Raw genomic sequence first — 27766 nt, 5'->3', positions numbered from 1 at the left:
AGTGGTAGAGCGCTAGCCTTAAACTAAAGAGCTGAAGGACAGCATTCAGGTTCAGACTTTAGGCTCCATGACTGGAAAAAAAAAAAACAACAAAAGGTATATACTTGCCTATACTTCTTATACTTCTTTGTTCATATATAATCTAATTGGACTTTTTCTCTTTCTATACGCTTCTGGCTTTAAAATAGTAGCTTCTCTGTCCTGTTATGTGTGTGAGTTTCCCTCAGACCTTATTTCTGGCAAAGCTATTTTATCTATCAAAGCTTGTTCCACACACCTGACTGTTAAGAAGGGCAGGTTTAATGATCACATTCATTCAAACCTGTAAATATCCTTAAATATGATGTAGTTCTCTCCATTTATTTCTTTATATAATGTATTTCCAATAAATTTAGTTTCTCCTGATCATTTCTACTGGAAAATACTAATCTCTGTATCAAAACTGCATGATTTATTTTATCATTAGTTTGAGCTTAGATTCATAGTGCTGAACTACAGAAAATCCTTTTGTTATAAGCATTCAAATTTGGTAATATCTGAAAATAACTATAAATGTAAGAAACTTTGTGATATGTTTTAATATTCTGTTAGAATCTTCATATATTTAACTGTTTATATAGTCAGCACATTCAAGTTTCAATGAGGACAGAATTCTGACTCTTAGGAAGAAGCTTAGAAAATTAATAGATTTTACAAATATAAATTTAAAATTTTAAGTATACAGTATTCAGCCTTTGTTCTGAGACCATAGAGAAAAAAATTGTAGAAATATTTTTCAAGTCAAGCATTGCATGATCTACTGTTTGTAATCTGATGATAAGAAAACAATAAATGAATCTTTGTCAATCAAAATTCTAATTGTCCCTTATTATTGTGTTTAAAGAGATGCAAACACTGCTATAGTAAACCCTTTCTCTATAGGTTTTGTTTTTATACAAGATTCATATGGATACACAGAATTACCCTTAAAGTTATCATGTTGTAATGCACAGAGAAAATTATTAGATGTTGTATTTTCCATGGCTTGTATTTTGAACTTTTTGTATTCAGTGATTACAGTATATGAAAATTATATTGTCAGTAATAAATAGTACAAGATTCTCTTGCATTTTTAACTTTTTCACTGATGAATGGAAAATATTGAGTATAGTCAATTTTCTTTCCATTTTAGGATGGGCTGAAAAAATATATATATATATATATATTTGTTCATGGGGGGGGCTTGAACTCTGTGCCTGAGCGCTGTCCCTTAGCTGTTCAGCTCAAGGCTAGCACTCTACCACTTGAGCTACAACGCCACTTCCCTGAAAATATTTTTTTTAAAAAAATCATGTGTGCATTTGATGTAAATAATACAAAGTCAGGTCAAATATTAGATTAAAAACACCTGTAGGTAGAGAAACCATTTATTCTCATAATGTTGACTTGCTACACAATACCAGATCACAAGTTTAACTTATCTGTTAAAGTACAAAATTCTTTCAAGTAGTGTAATACTCATGAAACTTTACAAAATTGATATAATGACCATGACCTGTATTTATTTATCTGGAATGTAGAGAGTGGACATAGTATGAACAAGGCCCTTGGCTTAGTCTTCAGAAACATGTGCGAGTGCTCTCTCTCTCCTCTCTCTCTGTCTCTGTCTCTCTCTCTCTCTCTCTCTCTCTACCTCCCCCTCTCTCTCTACCTCCCCCCCTCTCTCTCACATACACACAAATTTAGAATCCTAATATATTAAGATATATTTTGGTGGTGGTGGTGGTGGGTGATTATGGGGCTTGAACTCTGGGCCTGGGCACTGTCCCTCAGCTGTTCAGCTCAAGGCTATCACTCTACCACTTGAGTCACAGCATCACTTCTGTTTTTTTTCTGTTTATGTGGTCCTGAGGACTCGAACCAGGGCCTCATGCATGCGAGGCAAGCACTGTACCACTGAGCCACCTTCCCAGCTCTTCAGGTACATGTTTGCTACCAATTTATAGAGTAGTAATATTATGAAAATATATGAAATCTTGGTTCTAGTGAAGTTTAATCCGAAGTGACAATACCCTCTAATTTTGGGCTTTGATGAAAAATGAGCAAGAAAATGCTTATTACAGCTTTTTACAAGGTTCTTGTTTTGTTTTGTTTTGCCAGTTATAATGCCCGAACTCAAAGCCTAGGCACTATCCCCGAGCTCCGTGTTTCAAGGTTAGTGTTCTAACACTTTGAGGCACAGCATCACTTCCAGGTTTTGTGCAGTTGATTGTAAATAATAGTCTCACAGACTTACCTGCTGGACTGGCGTTCAACTGTGATCTTCAGATCTCAGCTTCCAGAGTCTTTAGCATTACAGAGGTGCACCACCAGCCCCCAGCTTAGTACACATTTTTACAATGGAAATTCAACATGATATTTTACCAAGAAATGGATAATTCCATTTAATAATTAAATTGCATATTTTACATTAGTAGTCAGTATATATATTTAGTAATGCCTATTTCCATTTCAGACAACATATAATGATAGAAAAAATTTAAAATCATTATTTTTCTTTCAAGTTAATTTTTCTTTTTTATTTTTTTGGAAGAGGAAATAATTTTAATAGGGAGCATAATGATCTTCAGTAACAATCAAAGGGTATTATTCAATGATATTTTACATTTTGCACTATTAAGAAATGAACTAGAGCAATACATTCCAAAAGTAAGTTTCAGCTGTACCAAAGGTCTCAAAAGACCATTGCACCACACAGGGTTCCTGGACATTGTAATTAACTCACACCATTCATCCTAGAAATGGGGAAGGCAGAGGCTGGGAGAATCACGATTTCTGGTCAGACCTCAAATAATTCCAAAGATAGTAAGACCTCGTGCCAACCAACAAAATGTGGGCAAGGTGTCCACAGAGCAATTAGAGACTAAAATGAGGAGAACTGAAATGAGGTAACATTGGTGGGGAATATAGAGTGAGATCATATGTAGGTGAAAATATGTTAAACCCCATTACAGAATTACAAATTAACTTCTCAGTGAGATGCCACCATGCCTCTATTTTTTTCTCAGTCAAGCTAATTTTATTATCTTGGTGATTTCCAACTCCATCTATTTTGCTACAAGTGACATAATTTTCTTGTTCTTTTTTTTAATTGTGAAAATACCATACAGAGGAGTTACAATTACATGGGCAAGGTAATGAGTACATTTCTTTTTTTGTTGTTGTTTTTGTTTTTTTTTTATTTTAATTTAATTTGTGAACATACTGTACAGAGGAGTTACAGTTACATGGGCAGGATAATGTGTACATTTCTTACCAAGCATGGCAGCCTCCTCCTTTGTTTACCCTTCACATCCCTTCCCAGCCTCCCCCCTCCCCCCCAATCCCAATCCTTCTCCTTCCTCCCCCCCCAACACCCCCCCCACCAACATTGTAAAGTTCGTTTTGGACATGACAACTTGTACTTCTCATTGTTGCAACAGGTCCACCTGTATCCTTAAACAACTGGTTTTTCCCCATCTCCTCCACAAGTTATACTGACATCAAATATAGTGAAAGCAAGGGTTATACTGTGGGGGAGGGACATACAAAGCAACAAAGAGATAATCTTATAAATGTGTTAGAAACACATGCATGAAACAAAAAAACATTAAAATACACATCTAAGGGTTCATTTTCCTGACATCACATTATCTGACCTTTTCCGCTTGACTCATACATATACTAGATATTACAAATAAGGGAAACCATGGGACCTACGTTTCTTTGGGCCTGGCTTACTTCACTTAATATAATTTTTTCCAAGTTTTTCCATTTCCTAACAAATGGGGCAATGTCATTCTTTCTGATGGAGGCATAGAATTCCATTGTGTATATATACCACATTTTCTTGATCCATTCATCTACTGAGGGGCATCTGGGTTGGTTCCATATCTTAGCTATAGTAAATAATGCTGCAATAAACATAGTTGTGCTGGTAGCTTTAGTGTGGTCTTGTTTGTAAACATTAGGGTAAATGCCCAAAAGTGGGATTGCTGGGTCATAGGGGAGCTCTATGTGGAGTCTTTTGAGGAACCTCCATACTGCTTTCCAAAGTGGTTGAACAAGTTTACATTCCCACCAACAATGAAGTAAGGTTCCTTTCTGTCCACATCCCCTCCAGCATCTGTTGTTAGAGTTCTTGATTTTTGCCGTTCTAACTGGAGTGAGGTGATATCTCAATGTTGTTTTGATTTGCATTTCTTTTATGGCTAGGGATGTTGAACATTTCTTCATGTGTCTATTGGCCATCCTTCTTTCTTCTTCAAAGAAGTTTCTCTTTAAGTCTTTCGCCCACTTATTTATTGGGCAGTTGTTTCTTTGAGGATTTGTTGTTGGGGGGTTTAATTTTTTGAGTTCCAAGTATATTTTAGATATGAGACCCTTGTCCGTTGTATGGCTAGTAAAGATCTTCTCCCAATCCGTGGGCTTTCTATTGATCTTGCTAGCTATGTCATTTGCCCTGCAGAAGCTCTGCAACTTTATGCAATCCCATTTGTCCAACCTTTCTTTGATTTGTTGTGTTTCCGGGTCTCTATTCAGAAAATTTCGGCCTGAGCCAAGGAGACCCAGGGTTTCTCCTATTCCATCCTGTAATGTTTTCAGAGTGTCTGCTTTGAGTTCAAGGTCTTTGATCCATTTGGAGTTGATTCTGGTGCAGGGTGATATATAAGGATCTAGCTTAAGTTTTCTACATGTAGTTAACCAATTTTGCCAGCACCATTTACTGAAGAGGTTGTCTTTCTTCCATTCTATTGTTTTAGCTCCCTTATCGAAGATTAGATGGCTATAGGTCTGTGCTGAAATTAGGAAAGCTACTCCATTTGTAATAGCCCCACAAAAAATAAAATACCTAGGAATTAACTTAACTAAAGAAGTGAAGGACCTCTATGATGAAAACTTTAAAATCTTGAAAAAGGAAATCAACACAGAACTTAAAAAATGGCAAAACCTCCCATGCTTCTGGATTGGAAAGATTAACATCGTGAAAATGGCAATACTTCCCAAGGCTATCTACAATTTCAACGCAATACCTATCAAAATTCCACCCTCATTCTTCAAGGAAATAGAAGAGGCAATCCAAAAATTCATATGGAACAATAAAAGACCCCGAATAGCAAAAACGCTCCTGAATGGAAAGAACACTGCTGGAGGAATATCAATACCAAACTTCAAACTCTACTATAAAGCCTTAGTAATCAAAACAGCTTGGTATTGGCATAAGAACAGACCTCAGGACCAATGGAATAGAAATGAGTACATTTCTTAAGGAGCATTGTTGCCTCCTCCTTTGTTTACCCTTCGCATCCCTTCCCATCCCCACCCCCCACCTCTATTTGAATGACTTCATGAGATAGAAAGCCCTCATGCCAACCAACACAAGTTCGGAAGGATGGCATGTCCTTGTCATCTCAGACCCATGGGAAATGTAAATAGGTTAATCGACTGTCAACCAGCTAGGTGATATTTGTAAGACCCCATTCTTCTAAAAGAAAATTATATATACACAATGGAATTCTATGCCTCCATCAGAAAGAATGACATTTCCCCATTTGTTAGGAAATGGAAAGGCTTGGAAAAAATTATATTAAGTGAAGTAAGCCAGGCCCAAAGAAACATAGGTCCCATGGTTTCCCTTATTTGCAATATCTAGTATAGGTATGAGTCAAGCGGAAAAAGTCAGATAATGTGATGTTAGGAAAACGAAACCTCAAATATGTATTTTAATGTTTTTGTTTCTTTCATGCATGTGTTTCTAACGCATTTATAAGATTATTTCTTTGTTGCTTTGTATGTCCCTCCCCCACAGTGTAACCCCCGCTTTCACTATATTTGATGTCAGTATAACATGTGGAGGAGATGGGGACAAACAAGTCGTTTAAGGATTCAGGTGGACCTGTTGCAACAATGAGAAGTACAAAAAGTCATGTCAAAACCAGCTTTACAATGTCGGTGTGGGGGGGAGGGGGGGTATGATTGGGTGGGAGGGAGGGGGGAGGCTGGGAAGGGAGGTGAAGGGTAAACAAAGGAGGAGGCTACAATGCTTGGTAAGAAATGTATGCATTATCCTGCCCATGTAATTGTAACCCCTCTGTACAGTATGTTCTCAAATAAAATAAAATAAAATTTAAAAAAAAAAAAAAAGAAAATTAAAATCAAAATGCCTAGGGGTTCAAAATGCCTAGGGGGTGGTTCATGTGGTGTGGTAGAGAATACTCAGCCACAATATAATTTAGGTTTCTATGAAATTAAATCAGGTTGTTAATAGAGGCAAACTATTTGTAAGGTCTAGAGAATCTAGGTGGTATGATATGACATTGCTTTGTGAATTTGAATCAAAATTATCTGATTATTCAGGACATGTTTTAACCTCATTGAAACTTAGTATACACACATTAGAAGGTATGTAAGTAGATCCAAGTGAATTAACTGATTTATAAATGATGCTATGGAGAGTTCAAAAAGTGCGACATTTTTAGAAAGATTAAATGAAAGTTCACCTTAGTAATAGGGGGTTGGGACAAGGAGAGAGGGTTAGAGATGAAAGTGGGAAAAGGTAAGAATGCATGAAGAATAAATAGCAGATACCACAAATTTAAGAACTGGGTGGGAAGTTGTGGGTCCAAGGGGTTGACACAGACCAAGGTACATTGTATTTCCTATGCTCTTTTATTAAATGACATTTTCCTTCTGCAACTACTTAAAGATAATAATTAAAAAATAAATCGATGCAAATCAAAACTAATAGAGATAAAGAAAGTTGAGGTACTCATTTCATGGCTTCATAAAATGGTTCAACTGCGATGAAAGATGGTGTTGCTTGCTTCATGCTTCAACAATGCAATATACAATCATCATAAAACAGATTATCCATTTTTAATAAGATACTCAAATTCATTTAATACTCAAATTCATGAAGAATTTGCATTTGAGCAGGCATTTCTACCCTCATGGCTACTCAAACTAAACATTCATCAACAGATGAATTTATAAACCAAATATATGATGTGAACTACCTATAAAGTCATTCAGTGTCAAAACTCAGGAAATGGTGAATTTTGAGGCCATGAAGTAACACACAATGGAAGTGCACAGATGCAGAGTGGCTCAGCTTATCTGAGATGCCATGTCATAGGCAATTGCTGAAGAACATGGTTATAGACTAAAGTGAGTTGTTGTAAAATGGGTGAAGATTTTCTGAATTTGAAGATATAGGATTCCTGCAAATGGGAAAGGACAATGTGATGGAGGCTTGCACTGTACTACACACATAAAAACAGGAAGAGTAACAAACTGGGTCCTACAAATTGGTCCACAATTGAAATTCAACAAAAATGGCCACAAAGGACAGTGGTGATTGATTGTTATTTTCCCATTTTGAATGTATTGGGCAGCTTTCTGGACTTCAAGCTACAGACTTCTCTGAAGTCCTCTGAAGTGGAAAATTCTGTAAAGAAAACTCTGTAAAGGTTCAAAGGCTGAAATGTCCTGCTCATTCTGTCATGCCAATGGGCACATGGTAATCTCACATCAACAGGCTGGCTGGAGTCTTTGGTCACTTGATTGAGGTAGTGTTTGTCACATTTCCCTCTTGCTATCATTCACTCCTGCATGTCATACAAACACACTTATCACTAAGACACTAAGTGTGTGTTATAAAATTACAGTACTTACAGTTACAGTTACTACTGTTGTTTAAGATGTTTACAACTCTTATATAAGTGGCCATCATAGAGTCTTCCAAATGAACCATATCTAGATTGAATAAACTCCTCTTTGAGTGTGTGCTGTGTGAATTCTGTCACTTACTTCCTTTGCACCACACAGGACATACTTCTTGTACTTTCTCAGCCTAGAGCTACTGGGAGATAAACATTGCTTCCACGCTCATTTTATTAGAGAGTGGTAATAGAGACAAAGGTATGAGTGATAAATTGTTTTTATTTATTCCAGACAAACATGGCATTTGTTATTCAGAATGTCATTTTTAAATGAAATAATATCCCACTGTATTTGAATAATAAGAGACATATTGCAGATTAAATACTTTCCTTCATCTGATTCTTGCTTCTCAATTGGGAGGAAAGAGACACTTTAGGGAATGAGTTTCTCAGATGCTTATGTTTTACATCATTCTTATTAAATATATCACCAGGGAATAAAGAAGAAAGAATATGCAAGTTAAAATACTGTGCAAGGAGTGGTTTGAGAAAATATTGAATGATTCTGGAACCAAGTGGAAACATAAATTTCTCAGGGAGATTCAAAAGATCCTGATCTAAGAATAATCAGACATTAATCGGAAGCACTTTTAAAATTCTTGCGTTAGTAAGTTGACTCCCAAGTTATTTATGAAGAAAGGAAGGATACAGAACATATTAAACTCCCTCCATTTCTTACCAAAGCTGGTAAGATATATATTAATGTCACCATATCTCATACGTGCAGAATAGTAATAGCACAGCCAGTTCCTACAGTATGTCAGGCATGTATAGAAGAATAGGAACTTTCCAAAAACAGTTTACAACCCAGAAAGAGAAGATGACAATCAAGACATGCATAGTATTTCCTAATTCTAACGACATTGCAAGGTAAGCACTTTTGACATTTTATTTAAGCTACGCTAGCTCCGTTGGATTTTATAGTTAATTCAATAGAAATGTCACCACTCTGAAATTGTCCAGGAATTTCTCTTCAGCAATGGTAATGCTATCATGAATATAACAGGACTCAGACATCCCTCTTCCTTAGTGGCAGCCAGATCCACAATACTATGGCACAAGATTAATCTGAGTCAATCTGCAGTCTCTTAATGCTCTCATGTTGCCTTAAAACAATAAATACTAGAAACAATGACTGTTCTCTACAAACATGTCAGGTTTTTTACCTGCTTATATCTATCTGTTCATAGTAATATACATATATAAATACATGTAAAAACTGGCATAGATTATGTTTCTATTATTTAATCATGAAACCTAAGATGTTTTTTACATTGTGGGCTGAAAGAATCCATTTTGGGAATATTTAATAAAGCCAATGTATCTGTATTTCCTGTTAGTATGGTGAGTAATGTATTCAAGATCATGGAGTTCTACTACTTACTCAACAGTGTCCTCAACATCTTATTCTGAAATAATGGTCTAACAGAGCCAGCATACTGCTGTCTACACAGAAGGGAGTTTGGGATGGCTGAGTGATAGGAAAATGTGAGTCCCAGTCTTCTAAGGTAGGACGTTTTAAATCTTCATTTTTAATTTAGTGTAACACACCCAAATGTTTACAAATTGAGTGATATTAAAGGAAATGTATTTTCCACATAGAACTCCAAGAATACCCTCTCAGATGCTACAAGTACTATGCGTGAATAAAAAGCTTTCAAAGGGAATTCTGTATAAAATTATTATATAGCACTTACTTCATTTTTAGTGAAAGTTTCATCCTAAACATAAAGTATAGAAATTTGAATTTCAAATGTCAAATGTATTTAGAGATAATGGCATAGAACTCATTTGTTACACTATTGCACATGAACATTTTCAAAAACATACCACAGTTTCATACCTTATTTTTATTTTGTTTTTACTGTGATGGAAATTGAACTTCCTGCCTGCCTTTTGCTACCATTGAAAGGGTTGCAGGGATCTATGAGAAGTTCAATCTCTGAACCTACATCTTATGTGCTGTGTCTTTTACAATCACTCCCTTAGAGACGGCAGGCCCCTGAACATCCACCTAAACACTGTGCAACTGACGTTCTCTCATATTCCCCAGTGTCTTTGTTTAAAAACATTTGCTAGAAAAATTGTGCTATGAATATCAAAGGTGAAAACTTTATACAACTCCAATATTAATTTTATGTAACTATAAGTGAAAGGAAGCAAATCTGTAAATGCTGGATCTTTTCAATAAGGAGATGCAGGCCTATGAAACTCAATTGCTTGCCCATCTTTCTGGTGATATTTGGCTTGTTTATGAAATATATTTCAAGAAATAATGTTTTCATCTGAAGTGTGTTTATAAAATGTATTGTGAAAATTTTACTGTGCATTTATATAAGCTCAGTATATGAATACATATAAGTGTATAATATAGCATATAGCATATGACCTATACTTGCATGTGTATTAATGTATTTAAAAATGCAAATACATTTACTAAATATAATATAATTTTCAATAAAATATTAATATTGAACATTACTTAAGATATTTATACCCAATACGTAAAAATATAGTAATTATTTATATTAAAATTAGAGTCATGAATACTTGGTTTAAAATATGTTGCTAGTGTATAATAAATATTTTCATGTAAATACTTTCATAAATGTAATTTTATTTATTTATAGTTATATTTACATAATATGATATTTTATAAATATAATAACTTGGTTTATTGTGTTCTTTGTTAATAAATATGGGTGGATATGTTAATTATATTAATGCATGCATTAATACATCAATGTTTATTTAATCTATTTTTATCTATATTTATAAGCTATAAAATATATGTAAAATATATGTAAACATAAAAAATATGAATATATAAGAAGTTTCTTGTGCAGTAAATAAAACATTTTATTGACTAAATAAATGAAGTTAATATCAGGTCTCTTTTTATATCTCTCTTCAAGTGATATCTGATCACAGTTATTTACAAATAGACACTGAGAATTATGCTAAAAGTGTCACTCATGACTAAAGAAGCAGATATTATTTTTTAAGCCCTTGATGTTTCATTGTAAATCTTTCTTATAAAGATATTTTTTGCTTTATAATAGTTATTCTCCACTTTCCTTTCATGTTGTCATCACTGTATGAAAATTTTTTAAAGAATATAGAACTAAAGAAATGGAAAGGCAAATTCAAAAATAACATAAATTTAGCCATATAACAATTTGCCTTAATTCTGGATTGGACAGACTAGGTTGTTCTTCATTTTTGAAATAAAGAATATTCACTATTTTTGTCACAATCTGCCACTTTTACTTACTTTGTGTCTGTATACCTGAGAGTGCACACCTAGATTTTATTCAGGACAGTTATTTCTGATGTTTAAGCACTTGCAATATAGTGTTCAAAGTATGCATCTCATTTCTTACTTATAGCGTAATAGCCAAATAATATCAAATATGCTTAGGTATATTAACTTTTGCAGAAGATTTCTCAGTGTATTTATCATGAATCCAGTTATTGATAATAGCTCCTTTCTTGAAACTAAAAGACTTATTACCTCCTAGGAAATCATCTAAAATAATAGTTTGCTCTGTTATTAACTTTGCAACAGGGAAATTGCATTTCATGATATTAGATGGATGAATTTGAAAAAATGTCACTGTCATACTAACCTACAAGAAAGTTAATTTCATGATTGAGAACTTGGGTTCAACGGACACAATTCAGTAATGATTTTATATTCTTCCTTTACTCCTTTACAGATTGTTTTTTTGTAGGCTGAGGTTTCCCCACATCAACGGAAACAATGCCTAATAACAGCAGTGTAACTATATTTATACTGTTAGGGTTGACACAGGATCCCCAAAAACAAAGACTGGTGTTTTTCATCTTCTTAATTTTCTATGGAAGCACCGTGGTGGGGAACACGCTCATCATGGTGACCATCAAGTTCAGCAGGACGCTCGGCAGCCCCATGTACTTCTTCCTGTTTTATTTGTCCCTTGTTGATTTCTGCTTCTCCACATCCATAGCTCCCAAGCTCATTGTGGATTCCCTCTCCACAAAGAAAATCATCTCCTACAACGAGTGCATGACCCAGGTCTTTGCCCTGCATCTATTTGGTTGCATGAAGGTCTTGATCCTCATCGTCATGGCCGCTGATCGCTATGTGGCCATATGTAAGCCCTTGCGCTACCCAACCATCATGAGAAGGCAGGTGTGTCTCATCTTGACTGTGTTTGCCTGGATCGGGTCCTTCATACATGCCTCCTCTCAGATTGTCTTGCTGGTAAAATTGCCCTTCTGTGGACCCAATTTAATTGACCATATTATTGCTGTGATTTGCAGCCTTTGTTGAAACTTGCTTGCATGGAGACTTACATGGTCAACCTGTTGATGGTGTTCAACAGTGGGGCAATTTGTTCAACCAGTTTCTTGATTTTGTTGATCTCATATGTTGTCATCTTGTATTCACTGCGAAACCACAGTGCAGAAGGGAGGAAGAAAGCTCTCTCCACTTGCACATCTCACATCATTGTAGTTGTACTAATGTTTGTTCCTTGTATATTCATGTATACACGTCCTCCTACCACATACCCAGCAGACAAGATGGTGACAGTATTTTACACCATCGGAACACCCTTTCTCAACCCACTGATTTACACACTGAGGAATGCAGAAGTGAAAAATGCCATGAGAAAGTTATGGAGTGATAAAATCATGACTAAGTGAGAATATCAAATGTGTTTTTCTGTAAATATTGTGATACAACATAGAAAGTATCTGAGTGCTTAACATTTCATGAGGAAGCAAGATTAATTCAGAAAAGTTTGTACCAATAATAGTTCTCCTCTGAATCTTTTCCCAACTATGCAGTTTCAAAGGTATAATCTTGCCTACATGTTTTCAATCTCATCTAATGTAATTTGATTTTCTTTTCCTTTTTATGTGTTTCTGGCTTTAAAGTAGTAGTTTCCCTGAACTCTTAAGTGTGTCATTTTACCTGAGAGCTTATTTCTGTCACAGTTACCAACATTGTACATCATTTTTATTCTATATACCTCTTTGATAAGGAGAGAGATATATTCACAGTCACATTTATTCAAAACTGTAAGTATACTTTAAATACAATGTAGTTCTCTCTATTTCTTCATATAACATATTTCCAATAAATTATCTAATGTTCATTTCTGCTATAAATATTAAATCTGTGGGTTAAAGCTGCAGGATTCTTTCTGATGGAATCATAAAATTCCTTTGTGTATATATGCCACATTTTCTTGATCTGTTCATCTACAGAGGGTCATCTGGGTTGAATCTATATCTTAGCTATGATAAATAATGTTGCAATCAACAAAGTTGTGTTGGTAGCTTTAGTGTGGCCTTGTTTGTGGTCATTTGGGTAAATGACCAGGAGTGGGATTGCTGGGTCATAGGGGAGCTCTATGGTTAGACTTTTGAAGAACCTCCATACTGCTAGCCAGAGTTGTTGAACAAGTTTTTATTCCCACCAACAGTGTAGTAGTGTTCTCTTATGGCCACATCCCCACATGCATCTGTTATTAGTTCTCTTGGTAATGGCCATTCTAACTAGGGTGAGGTAGAATCACAATGTTGTTTTGAGTTCCCTGCCTAAGACATACTATCATTGTTTTGAAAAAGATGAACAAAATTCCATTGTATGTATTTGTCACATTTCTTGATCCATTCTTTCATTGTAGAGTATTTGGGCAGTTTCTATATCTTGGCTATTGTGAATAGTACAATAATGAACATCGAGGTGAAAGTGTCTTAAGTATATACTGATTTATACTATTTAATATTCGGTATGTAGAAACTGAACTGAGGGGAAAAATGGACTCATCACCTTACTCTGGTAATTGAAAGCCCTCTGTATATTTAATACAATAAATATTTTAAAAATTCACAAACCTAGTTTTATGCATGTGTATGCAGAGAAATATCACAGAATATTGCTAGCCCAATCATAAATTGTGAGGCAAAAGAAAGTATGGATTATTATTTTAGAAATGATGCCAGTTGCTAGAAAGAAAAAATTAGTTGAGAAATGTAACAGATAAGGAGATAGTGTCAAGTTACATCTGAAATGACTGGCGGTATTGAAGACTGAATGACATTTGTGACAATCAATCTGATTGGAATCACTAATTTATCATAGTGCTCTTGTTCAGACCTTCACATGAGGGCGAAGACATGAGAAATAACTCTGATGCAAGCATTTAGCTCTTCTCTCTTTCAAATGGATATATGAATAGATATATTATTGGATCTATGAATGAATATATGATTTTGGATATAATAGCAGATAGATAAAAGAATATATGAAGAGATATATGATTTCAGATATATGAATGGATGTATGATTTTGGCTGCTTACCATTGGAAGCATTTAGCTCAAACTGCAGTGCCAGCAGTACTGTTAGCCTGAGACTCTTTCAAGATATACCATGATACAAATAAAATTGAAGTATTAAATTCACTACTAAAACTCAATATAAAATTTGGTCAGTGGTAACATAAATCCTAGGTACTCAGGAGTCTGAGGTCTGAGCATCACTGTTTGATTCAGCCCAGGCAGGGAAGCCAATAAGTCCTTTATCTTCAATTAAATACCAAAAAGCCAAAAATAGAGCTGTGGCTCAAGTAGTAGAGTGCTAGCCTTGAGAAAAAAAAAAAACAAGCATCCAGGCCCTGAATTCAATCACCAGGCATCCTTCCCCACAAAAAAGCCACATTAAAATTCTAAAATATTATAGTACTATATCAGGTGGTGTTCATTTAAAACCTATCATAGGAGCTAGAAGACAAAAATATTTTTTAAAAAATAATTACTACAAAAGGATCCTAATGACAATGAAATGTATTACATATAATGTATGCTTTTATTCATAAAGGTAGATATACTCATCCACAATTTGAGTTAGGTTTCTATGAAATTAAAACAGGTTGTCTCTAGGTGCAAACGTTTTGTAAATTGTAGATATTACAGCAGGAGTAATGTGACATTTTATTGTGAATCTGCATCACAATTATTATGAATGGCAACCTCTTTTAATCACATAGAAACTTATGCTCATTAGGAGGTATGCAAGCAACTCCAAATGAATTAAAGGAATTATAACCAATGCTATGGAAAGCTCAAATAGTACAAATGTTTAGAAAGACTAAATCAATATTGAATCAAATAATGGGGCTTGGGCAAGGAGAGAGGGATAAACATGGTGGTGGGGAGGGGGTAACAATGCAGTGAAGAATGCATTGCATATACCACAAAATTTAGAACTAACTGTAAAGTAACGTGTGGGTCTAAGGGGTGAAACAGACCAAGATGCACTGTTTATATACTCTTTTATTAAATGACACTTTACTGCTCCAATTACTTAAAGACAATAATAAAATAAATACATAAAAATATTTCAAATCAAAACTAGTGATGATGAAGAAGGCTCATGGTACATATAAATGGTTCAGTTTCTAAAAACAATGGCATCACCTGCTTCAACAATGCAATATGCAATCACCATATAAAAGAGATCATTCCTAACATACACTCAAAATGCATGACAATTTGTATTTGAACAGGCATTTCTACCCTCTTGGCTATTCAAACCAAACATTCATCAACAAATGAATTTATAAACCAAATGTAGAATATGAATTACCTAGAATATTATTCAGTGTCAAAACTCAGGCAATAGGGACATGCTGGTGAACTTTGAGGCCATGAAGTGACACAAAACTGGAGTGCACACATGCTGAGTGGCTCAGCTTATCTGAGATACCTTGACTACTCAACGTCATAGACAATTGCAAAATAACATGGTTATAGGACTAGAGTGAGTTGTTGTATAATGGATGAAGATTTTCTGAATTTGAAAATATAGGATTCCTGCAAATGGGAAAGGTCAATGTTTGTTAAACAGTGTGACGGAGACAGGCAATGTACGACACCCATAAAAACAGGAAGAGTAACAAATTTTGTCCCTACAAATTGGTCCACAACTGAAATTCAACAAAAGTGGCCATAATGGACAGTGGCAATTGCTAGTTAGTTTCCCATCTTGAATGACTCAGGCAGCTTCCTGGACTTCAAGTTACAGACTTCTCTGAAGTCTTCAGTTGTGCTTTTTCTCTTACTATTTTTCTCCAGAGTAGCAGGAAACTCTGTAAATGTTCAAGGGCTGAGATATCCTGATCATCCTTTCATGCCAATGGGCACACGGTAATCTCACATCAACAGGCTGGCTGGAGTCTTTGGTCACTTGATTGAAGTAGTGTTTGTCACATTTCCCTCGTACTATTCACTCCTGCATGTCATACTGTGTCAAACACACTTATCAACAAGAAACACAAATTATAATTCTCTGAGATTACATAAAAAATACATAAAAATAATTACATAAAAAAAATTTTGAAGTTTATCCCGAGCAACTTGTTTTATTTTGTTTTTTTCTTTAGCCATACATTTTTTTTAAATTATTGATGACCATTTATTCTTTGGTATGCATATACACACATTGATATATCAATATGTATATGTGTGTGTTATAAAAATACTGTGCTTTTGGGTATCTTTACTGTTATGTTGTTTACTCAAATGATACATTTTTCATATATTTGGCCATCTTATATTCTTTCAACTGCCCCATGTCTATAGTAAATAAACACATCACTGTCTGCGTGCTGTGTGAATTCTGTCACTCACTTTCTGGTGTATTCTCAGCCTAGATCTACTGGGAAATAAACATTGCTTCTATGTTCATTTTATTAGACAGTAGTATTAAAGACAAAGGTGTGGGTGATAAATTGTTTTTATTTATTCTAGACAAAAATGGCATTTCAATGCCATTTATCCTAAATGACATTTCAATGCAAATACTATTCCACTTTTATGTATAATAGAACACAAATTTCAGATTAAGTCCTTTACCTCATCTGGCTCCTGTTTCTCAACTGGGAGAGAAGAGACACTTTAAGGAATGAGCTTCCCAGACACCTATGTATTACATAATTCTTGTTAAATATATCACCAGGGAATAAAGAATGGAGAAAATGCAAGCTAAAATCCTGTGCAAGCAGTGGTTTGAGAAAATATCAAATGACTTTAGAACCATGTGAAAACATAAATTTCTCAGGGATATCCAAGAAATCCTAATTTCAGAATAATGAGATATTAATAGGAAGCACTTTTAAAATTTTAGAAGCACTTTTAAAATTCTCGTGTCAGTAAGTTGGCTCCTAAGTTATTATGAATAAAGGAAGGAGACAGAACACATTAAACTCCTTCCATTTCTTACCAAAGCTAGTAAGATTTCTACTAGTGTTAACATGTCTTATAGTTGCAGAATAGAAATAGCACAACCAATTCCTGCAGTGATGTAGGAATTGATCAGGCATATGTAGAAGAATAGGGACTTTCCTCAAATGGTTTACAATCCAGAAAGAGAAGATGGCAATCAAGATATGCATGGTCTTTCCTAATGCTCACGACATCACAAGGTAAGCACTGTTAGATATTTTATGTAAGCATCATTAGTTCATTTTAAAGTTAAATCAATAGAAATGTCACCACTCTGAAATTGTCCAGGAATTTCTCTTCAGCAATAGTGATGCAGCCATGAATATTATTGGACTCAGACATCCCTTTCCTCAGTGCTAGCCAGATCCACAATACTATGAAACAGGGTTAATCTGAGCTGATCTGCACTGTGAATGCTGTCATGGTACCTTATGTCAGTAACACGTTCGTAAAGAGTCAGTATTTTTACCTTCCTATATCTTCCTGTCCATAGTAATTTATGCATATAAATACATATAGATACTAGAATAGATTATTTTTCTAATACTTATTTGTGAAACTTATTTTTAAAACATTTGTATGTGGAGAGAATTCATTCTGGAAATATTCAGTTGAGCCAGTGTACCTGTACTTTCTGTTAGTGTAGTGCATTCTGTATTCAAAGATTACTGAGTCCTACCACTTGATCTACAGTGTCTCTCCAAATTACTCAATACTCTGCATCTGAAATAATGGCTCAACTGTGTCAGCATACTACCGTCTACACAGGTGACAGTAGTGATGGTTCAGTGATATGACAATGTGAAGCTTACTCTTCTACGGTAAGATGTTTTAAATCTTTGTAATTTAATGCAACACACACAAATTTTGACAAATGTCATGCTAACCATAAAAATTCAAATTTGTATTTCAATGGCTAATATATTTAGAGATAATTGCATAAAGCACATGCAACAGACCACTGCATAGTTTTTGTTTGTTTCTTTGTTTTTACAGTATTGAAAGTTGAACTTCCTTCATGTCTTTTGATACTACTGAAAGGGCTGCAGCAATGGTCTGATTGAATTTAATTCAATCTCTGAACCGATGTCTTTTTACACTCACTCCCTTAGAGATTGCAGGCACCTGAGCATCCATGTAAACTAAATGTGTAACTGACATTCTGTCACATTCCTAAGTGACTTTGTTAAAGATGTTTACTAGAAAAATTGTGTTACAACTATCAAAGGTAAAAAACTTACACAACTCCAATATTAATTCTATGTAACTATAAGTGAAGTCAAATCTGTGTATTCTTGGTCTTTTCAATAAGGAGAGGCATACCTTTCAAAATTAATTATCATTTGTTCATCTTTCTGGAAATACTTAGCTTGTCTGTGAAACATGCTTGTATTTCAAAAAGGAATACTTTCATCTGCAGTGTAATATTCTGAAAATTTGACTATGTATATACATTAACTTGTATATAAATTGATTGTATAATATAGAAGATAGAATATATATCATATATGTATGAATATATTTAACATATAAAGTTACTTATTAACTATAAATATAATATTAAAATACAAGATTATTATTGAACAATATTTATATGTACATTCAATAAAATAAATATAGTAATAATATTAAAGTTATACTAATAAATGGTTTGAAATATATGTTTGTATTTAATAAATATATTTGTGTGGATATTTTAATAAATTTTTATCTACTTTTATATTTATTAGTATTTTATAAGTATGATTATTATTTTATTTATTAATAAATACAAGTAAATATGTTAATTATACTAGTGTGTATTAATTAATGCATAAATTTTTATTAAATATGTCTATAAATATTTAAGATGAATAATAAATTATATGTAAAATATATGGAAATACATAAAATTGAATATAATATGCATATTGTGTAGTAAAAACATTTCATAGACTTAACAAAGAAAGTTAGTATCAATTGTCATTTTATGTATCTATTTAATTGATATCTATACACATATTTACAAATACACACAGTGACAATTAGACTGAAAGTGTCTGACGTTACTGAATGTAGAGATTATTTTCTAAGGTCTTGGTGTTTCATAGTAAATATTTTTTATGAAAGTTTTTTCTGGTTTATTTTCCTTATTCGCCACTTTCCTTTCATGTTGTCATCACTGCCTGCTTGATTTACACGAAAATTTGTAGAGGATTATAGAACTAATGAAATGGAGAGGCAAATTCAAAAAATATAAATTTGCCAACTTAGAAATTTCCCTTAATTCTGGACTGGACAGACTAGGTTTTACTTCATTTTTGAAATGATGAATATTCTTTATTTTTGTCACAATCTGCCACTTTTACTCACTCTGTGTTTATCTGAGAGTGCACATCTAAATTTTATTAACTATAGTAATCTCTGTTGTGTAAGCAATTGCAATACAGTATTCAAAATATGCATCTCATTTCTTGCTTATAGCATAATTGCCAAACTGTTCAAATGTTGTCAGAGCATATTAAATTAAATTATACACAAGATTTCTCAGTGTATTCATAATGCTATCCTATCACTAATGATAGATCCTTGCTTAAAACTAAGAATCTTTATTACCTCCAAGGAAACCAACTAAAATAATACTTAGTTTAAAGATCTGTTTACTCTGTCATTACTTTTAACCACAGTCATCAAATTGTATTGCTTGATATTAAATGGATGAATTTGGAAAAATAAAACAGTCATGCTAACTTGCAGGAAGCTTAATTTCATGACTGAGAACATAGGTTCAACTGACACAATTCAGTAGTCATTTTATATTTTTCCTTTGCTCCTTTGCAGATTGTTATTTTTTAAAAGCTGTGATTTCTCCACATCAACCGAAACGATGCCTAATAATTGCAGTGTATCTATATTTATACTGCTAGGGCTGACACAGGATCCTCGGAAACAAAAACTTGTGTTTTTCATCTTCTTAATTTTCTTTGGAGGCACCGTCGTGGGGAACACGCTCATCATGGTGACCATCAAGTTCAGCAGGACGCTCTGCAGCCCCATGTACTTCTTCTTGTTTTATTTGTCCCTTGTTGATTTCTGCTTCTCCACATCCATAGCTCCCAGGCTCATTGTGGATTCCCTCTCCACAAAGAAAATCATCTCCTACGAGTGCATGACCCAGGTCTTTGCCCTGCATCTATTTGGTTGCATGGAGATCTTGATCCTCATCATCATGGCTGTTAATCGCTATGTGGCCATCTGTAAGCCCTTGCGCTACCCAACCATCATGAGAAGGCAGGTCTGTGTCATCTTGATTGTGTTTGCCTGGATAGGGTCTTTTATACATGCCACTGCCCAGATTGTCTTGCTGGTAAAATTGCCCTTCTGTGGACCCAATTTAATTGACCATTATTGCTGTGATTTGCAGCCTTTGTTGAAACTTGCTTGCATGGACACTTATATGACCAACCTGTTGTTGGTGTCCAACAGTGGGGTAATTTGTTCAACCAGTTTCTTGATTTTGTTGATCTCATATGTTGTCATCTTGTATTCACTGCGAAACCACAGTGCAGAAGGGAGGAAGAAAGCTCTCTCCACTTGCACATCTCACATCATTGTTGTTGTACTAATGCTTGTTCCTTGTATATTCATGTATACACGTCCTCCTACCACATACCCAGCAGACAAGATGGTGACAGTATTTTATACCATCGGAACACCCTTTCTCAACCCACTGATTTACACACTGAGGAATGCAGAAGTGAAAAATGCCATGAGAAAGTTATGGAGTGATAAAATCATGACTAAGTGAGAATATCAAATGTGTTTTTCTGTGATACAACACAGAAAGTAACTGAGTGCTTAACATTTCATGAGGAAGCAAGATTAATTCAGAAAAGTTTGTACCAATAATAGTTCTCCTCTGAATCTTTTCCCAACTATGCAGTTTCAAAGTTATAATCTTGCCTCCACTTTTTATTCTGATCTAATGTAATTTGATTGTCTTTCCTTTTCTCTTTGCTCTTGACTTTAAAATACTAGTTTCCTGAATTGTTAAATGTGTCCGTTTCCAGAGCTTATTTCCCGCATAGCTACTTGTATTATATAACCACAGCTTATTCCCTATATCTGTTTTATAAGAATAAAGATATGTATGCATTCACATTTGCTCAAAACTCTAAGTATGACTTGGTTCTATTTCTTTATATACTATATTTCCAATAAATTTGTTTCTCTTGATCGTTTCTACTATAAAATCCTAAATATGTGTATTAAAACTGTGGGATTCTTTCTGGTTATAAGCGTAGAGTTCCATTGTATATATACATATACCACATTTTCTTGATTCATACAACTAGTGAAGCTATGATCTGGGTTGAGTCCAGATCATAGCTATGGTAAATCATGCTGAAATAACACTCAGTTTCAAAACTCAGGAAATATTAAAACACTGGTGAACTGGGAGGCCATGAAATGACACAAACCTGGAATGCACATTTGCTGATTGAAAGCAGATTTGAGGATTCTTGACTATTCAGATACATAGACAGTTGCTGTAGAATTATGGCTATCAGTGACTGGAGTGAGGTACAATCGTGGGTTATTTAATGGATAAAGAGTTTCAGCATTTGAAGTTGAAGGATTTTTGTCAATGGACAAGGATGATGACTAACACAATGTAAATTGTTGGCATGCAATGTATAAAAATCATAAGAATGATAAATTGCATTCTTATAAATTGGCCCATCAATTAAATTAACCAGAAATAGTGGTAATAGAGGATTGAATAATACTAAAATACTATGTTTTAATAAGTGGCATACATGCCAACAATTAGATAAAATGTTAGATAAAATTTAGATACAAATTAAAGCTCCTGAGTATCCAATAGACTAAATCAAATTTTATACATAATGTTACATTTTTCTTTATCATTTAAAATTTATTTTCAAATAGATATATATTTTCAGGAATGGTGTGAAAAGATTCCAAAGATTTCCCATATATTCTCAATTAGTTTCCCAACTGATCATCTCAAATTAATATGATACATTTGTCAAAATGATTACTGTGATTTATGATTTACCCACAAATTTTAAATTCATTTCCTAATTCTCTCTACAGCTTTATGCAGGACAACACACTGATTTACTAATACCATTATCTTTGCATACATTGACAGTGACAATTACTTGGTTGTTTCCCATTTTGATTGACTTTGCCAGCTCTCTGGATTTCAGATAGATTTTTCTGAAGTCTTTGGTTGTGCTGTTTTAGGCATTTTTCTCAATATTAGCATAAAACTTTGAAAAAGTTCAAAGAATTGAATAGTCATTAATGTCTTCCATGTCAAGGCATATGTGGTAGCCTCACACCAAAACCCTTGCTAGAATCTTATTTTCCCACCTGCTGTCTCCCGATCTTGCATGTCATACTGTGTCAACCACACCTAAAACTAAAAGTTAAATTATCAGTCTTCAAGAGTACATCCAGAAAAATAGTTTTGAAATATATACCCAAAAAGTTTTTCTTTATTTTTCCCTAGCCATCCATTTTAATTACATTACTGACGACTGTATAGTCTTTGGTACACATACACACACATTGAAATCGATGTATGTGTATGCGTGTTATAAAATTCCAGTACTTTTAGTTACATTTACTGATGTTGATTATTGAGATGCTTACGTTCTTTTTATATTTGGCCAGAATAGGGTCTTTCAATTGATCCATGTCTACAGAAGATAAACTAATCATTGTGTGTGTGTGTGTGTGCTTTGTGAATTCTGTCACTCTCTTCCTTTGTACCACACAGGGCGTTCTTCTTGTACAATTTTAGCCTACACCTACTAAAAAAAATTAAAATTTCCTCCATGATAATTTCATTAGAGAATGGTATTAGAAACAAAGTTGCTAAATTGTTTTTAATTTATTCTAGACAAAATGGCATTTATTACCCTAAATGACAATATTAATTAAAATAATATCCCATTGTGTTTGAATAATAGAGGACAAATTGCAGATTACGTACTTTACCTCATCTGACTGCTGTTTCTCAATTGGAAGGGAAGAGATTCTTTAGGGAGTAAGTTTCCTAGACACCTATGATTTACATTATTCTTGTTAAATATATCATTGGGGAATAAAGAAGTGAGAATATGCAAGTTAAAATCCTGTGCAAGGAGTGGTTTGAGAAAATATTGAATGATTCTGGAGAAAGATTCAATAGATCCTCATTTCAGAATCATTAGAGATAATGAGAAGCACTTTAAAAATTCTCATTAGAGTCAGTGGCTGCCAGGTTATTTATGAAGAAAGGAAGGAGACAGAACACACTTAACTTCTTCCATTTCTTACCAAAGCTGGTAAGATTTCTATTAACGTCACCATGTCTCGAACTTGCAGAACAGTAATAGCAGAGCCAGTTCCTACAGTATGTCAGGCATGTGGAGAAAAATAGGGACTTTCCAAAAACATTTACAACCCAGAAAGAGAAGATGACAATCAAGATATGCATGGTATTTCCTAATGCTAACAACTTTACAAGGTAAGCATGGTTAGAAATTTTATCTAAACACCATTAGATCATAAAGTTAATTCAATAGAAATGTCACCACTCTGAAATTGTCCAGGAATTTCTCTTCAGCAATGGTGATGCTGTCATGAATATAATAGGACTCAGACATCCCTCTTTCTCAGTGCCAGCCATATTCACAATACTATGGAACAGTATCTATCTGTAATCTATCTGTAATCTCTTAAGGCTGTCATATTGCCTTATGTCAATCACACATTCATAAAGAATGTGTCAGTATTTTTGCCTTCATATAGCTATCTGTTCATAGTAGCATATGCATATAAATACATGTGGAAACTGGAATAGATCATTTTTCTATTACTTATTCGTGAAACTTAAAATATTTTTTACATTTGTATCCTGAAAGAACTCATGCTGGAAATATTCAATTAAGCCAGTGTACCTGAACTTCCTGTTAGAGTGGTCCATTCTGTATTCAAAGATGATCAAATTTTACCATTTAATCAACAGTGTACTCTCCATCTTACTCAAGCCTCTGGATCTGAAATAATGGACTAACAATGTGAATTCCAATCTTCTAAGCTAAGACTTTTTAAATCTTCATTTTTAATTTAGTGTAACATTCTTTCTAATGTTGATAAATTGAGTAATTTTAAAAGATATGGATCTTCCAAACAGAAAGTCAAGATTGTAGAATGTCCTCTCGCATAGTACACATACTATGCATTTATAAATAGCTTTCAAAAGAAATTAATATATAAAATTATATGTGTATATAAGTATATAGCACCCACTTCATTTTTAGTGAAAAAGTCATCCTAAGATATTCAACATACCAGTACATATGAACATTTTTTTAAAATACTATAGTTTTTTGTTTGTTTGTTTGTTTTACTCTGATGGAAGTTAAACATTTCCCCTGTCTTTTTCTACCATTCAAAGGACTGCAACAATGGTTTTAGTGCCTGTCTTGGCCACAAGTATGAGAAATTCAATCTCTGCACCAATGTCTTCAAGCAGTTTTGTACTGTCTTTTTCCAATCCCTCCCTTAGAAATCGCAGGCACCTGAACGCCCATCTAAACATATGTCTCTGACATTCACACACATTCCTCAGTGACTTTGTTTAAAGATGTTTACTAGAAAAATGGTGCTACAAATATCAAAGGCTCAAAACTTACACAACTCCAACATGAATTTAAATGTAACTATAACTAAAACCAAACAAATCTGCATATGTTTTATCATCTTGATAAAGGGATGGATACCTTTGAAAAATCAATTATTTGTTCATCTCTTTGGTAATATGTGTCTTGCTGTGACATATGTTTGTATTTCAAGAAATAATGCTTTCCTTGGCAGTGTGCTTTCTAAATAGATTGTGAAAATTTAACTCATGTATACTTATTTTTATAAATTGACCATATAAATATATATTATATTACATACATGATGTGTATTTAAATATGCAATGCTATATTTAACAAACATAAATATATTTCCTAAATTAAATATAATATTTAATAAAAACAATATCAAACATTATTTATGTTTATATTTATAGTCAATAAACTTAAATATAATAGTTATTAATATTAAAATTTTATTGATAGATATTTGGTTTGAAATATATGTTGTTCGTATTTAGTAAGTATATTAATGTAACTGTTTTTTAAAAAATTAATATTATTTATATATAGTTATTAATATTTATCTAAGTATACTTATGTTATTTATTGATACATGATATACTGTTATTTATATTAATTTGTATTTATTAATACATAAATGTTTATTAAATATTTGTATGATGAATAATTAAGCATATTAACTTAAAATATGTAAAATATGAATATACATTAAGTTGTGTGGAAAAGAAAACATTTTATAGATTAAACAAACCAAGTTGGTATCAATTCTCTGTCTATATTTCTCTTCCATTGTTAACTGTTAACAGATATTTACAAATATACAGTGAGAATTAGACTGAAAGTGTCAGTTGTGACTGAAAATGCAGAGATTATTTTGGTTTTATTATTTGAAGTTTTATTGTAAACGTGATACTCAAAGGTTTTACTGTTACATAAGTCAGGTATTGAGTACGCTTCTTTTTGAACGGTGTCGCCTTCTCCCTCATTTTCTCCCAGTTGGTCCCCCGCCCCACCCATCCTGCCCCCAAGTTCTAGAGTTCATTTCAAACATACTATCTAGTGAGTATCACATTTGCATTGATTCACGCTTTATCCCACTGTCAGTGCGTAGCCTTCTTCCCCCTATGCAGAGATTACTTTCTAAGCCCTGGTGTTTCCATGCAAATCTTTCATTTGAAAATCTTTTTCTGATTTATATCACTTATTCTCCACTTTTCTTTCATGATGTCATCGCTGCTTAATTTGCATGAAAATTTGAAGAATACAGAACGAATTCAATGAAGAGCAAATTTAAAGGATATAAATTTTGACAATGTAGCAGCTAACGTTAATTCTGGACTGGAAAGACTACGTTGTTCTTCATTGCTGAAGTGAAGAATATTCACTGTTTTTTGTCACAATCCCTGCCATTTTTGCTCACTCTTTATTTGTGTGTCTGAGACTGAACAGCTCGATTTCATTAAAGACAATAATCGCTGATGTTTTAGTGATTTCATTGCCGTATTCAGAGTATGTATCTCAAATATTATGTAGAGCATAATTATCACCTGTGCAAATAATAACAAAGCATATTACATTAAGCCATGCAGACAACTTCTCCATATATTCATCATACTATCCTATTATTAATAAGATCCTTTCTTAAAACTAAAAAAGTTATTTCCTCCTAAGATGTCTTTTTTTTTTTTTTTGTCAGTCGTGGGGCTTCAACTCTAGGCCTGGGCACTATCCCTCAGCTTTTCAGCTCAAGGCAAGAACTCTCCTTTTGAACCACAGAGCCACTTCTGGTCTTCTGGTGGTTAATTGGAGATACAAACCTCACGGACTTTCTTGCCCAGGCTGGCTTTGAACAGCAATCCTTAGATCTCAGCCTCCTGAATAGCTCGGGTTACAGGCATGAGCTTGTCTTTTATGTGTAATTTTTTTTAAAGAACTGTTTGCTCTTTAATTACCTTTATATACAGCCTACAAATTGCATTGCATGATAATAGAGTATATTGGTTAAAAATAAAACAATCATAATTTGATAACTGCTGGGAAGTTAATTTCATGACTAAGAACATTGATTCAACTGCCATAGTTCAGTAGTGATTTTATATTCTTCCTTTGCATTTCACAGATTTTTTTTTGGTAAGTTGTGAATTCCCCACATCAACAGAAATAATGCCTAATAACAGCAATGTGACTGTATTTATACTGTTAGGGCTGACACAGGACGTCCCAAAACAAAAACTTGTGTTTTTTATCTTCTTAACTTTCTATGGAAGCACCATCGTGGGGAACATGCTCATCATGGTGACCATCAAGTTCAGCCGGACGCTCGGCAGCCCCATGTACTTCTTCCTGTTTTATTTGTCCCTTGTTGATTTCTGCTTCTCCACATCCATAGCTCCCAGGCTCATTGTGGATTCTCTCTCTGCAAAAAAAACCATCTCCTACAACGAGTGCATGACCCAGGTCTTTGCCCTGCATCTGTTTGGTTTCATGGAGATCTTTATCCTTATCCTCATGGCTGCTGATCGCTATGTGGCCATCTGTAAGCCCTTGCGTTACCCAACCATCATGAGAAGGCAGGTCTGTGTCACCTTGACTGTGTTTGCCTGGACTGGGTCTTTCATACATGCCTCTTCTCAGATTGTCTTGTTGGTAAAATTGCCTTTCTGTGGCCCAATTTAATTGACCATTATTGCTGTGATTTGCAGCTTTTGTTAAAACTTGCTTGCACAGATACTTATGTGGTCAACCTGTTGTTGGTATTCAACAGTGGAGTAATTTGTTCATCCAGTTTTTTGATTTTGTTGATCTCATATTTTGTCATCTTGTATTCACTGCGAAACCACAGTGCAGAAGGGAGGAAGAAAGCTCTCTCCACTTGCACATCTCACATCATTATAGTTGTTCTAATGTTTGTTCCTTGTATATTCATGTATACACGTCCTCCTACCACATACCCAGAAGATAAGATGGTGACAGTATTTTATACCATTGGAACATCCTTTCTCAACCCACTGATTTACACATTGAGAAATGCAGAAGTGAAAAATGCCATGAGAAAGTTATGGAATGACAAAATCATGACTAAGTGA

The 27766-nt window shown here is 34.0% G+C and overlaps 1 protein-coding gene and 2 pseudogenes across 1 annotated transcript; all 3 read left to right on the top strand.

Annotated features, from left to right (window-relative positions):
• The first annotated feature begins 11502 nt into the window (after window positions 1-11502).
• On the top strand, window positions 11503-12428 carry LOC122105111 (annotated as a pseudogene).
• A 7454-nt stretch (window positions 12429-19882) lies between these two features.
• On the top strand, window positions 19883-20803 carry LOC122105112 (olfactory receptor 4C11-like). The gene has a single exon (XM_042676229.1). The coding sequence runs from the start codon at window positions 19883-19885 to the stop codon at window positions 20801-20803; it is 921 nt and encodes a 306-aa protein (XP_042532163.1).
• Window positions 20804-26843: 6040 nt separating this feature from the next.
• On the top strand, window positions 26844-27766 carry LOC122105207 (annotated as a pseudogene).

Source organism: Dipodomys spectabilis, unplaced genomic scaffold (genome assembly GCF_019054845.1).
Source record: "Dipodomys spectabilis isolate Male_0828 unplaced genomic scaffold, ASM1905484v1 ptg000030l, whole genome shotgun sequence".
Lineage (NCBI taxonomy): Eukaryota > Metazoa > Chordata > Mammalia > Rodentia > Heteromyidae > Dipodomys > Dipodomys spectabilis.
This window is presented reverse-complemented; position numbering and strand designations above follow the sequence as displayed.

Bases quoted from the DNA above. Each gene is read 5' to 3' on its own strand.
- LOC122105112 (XM_042676229.1), top strand. From the start codon at position 19,883: ATGCCTAATAATTGCAGTGTATCTATATTTATACTGCTAGGGCTGACA.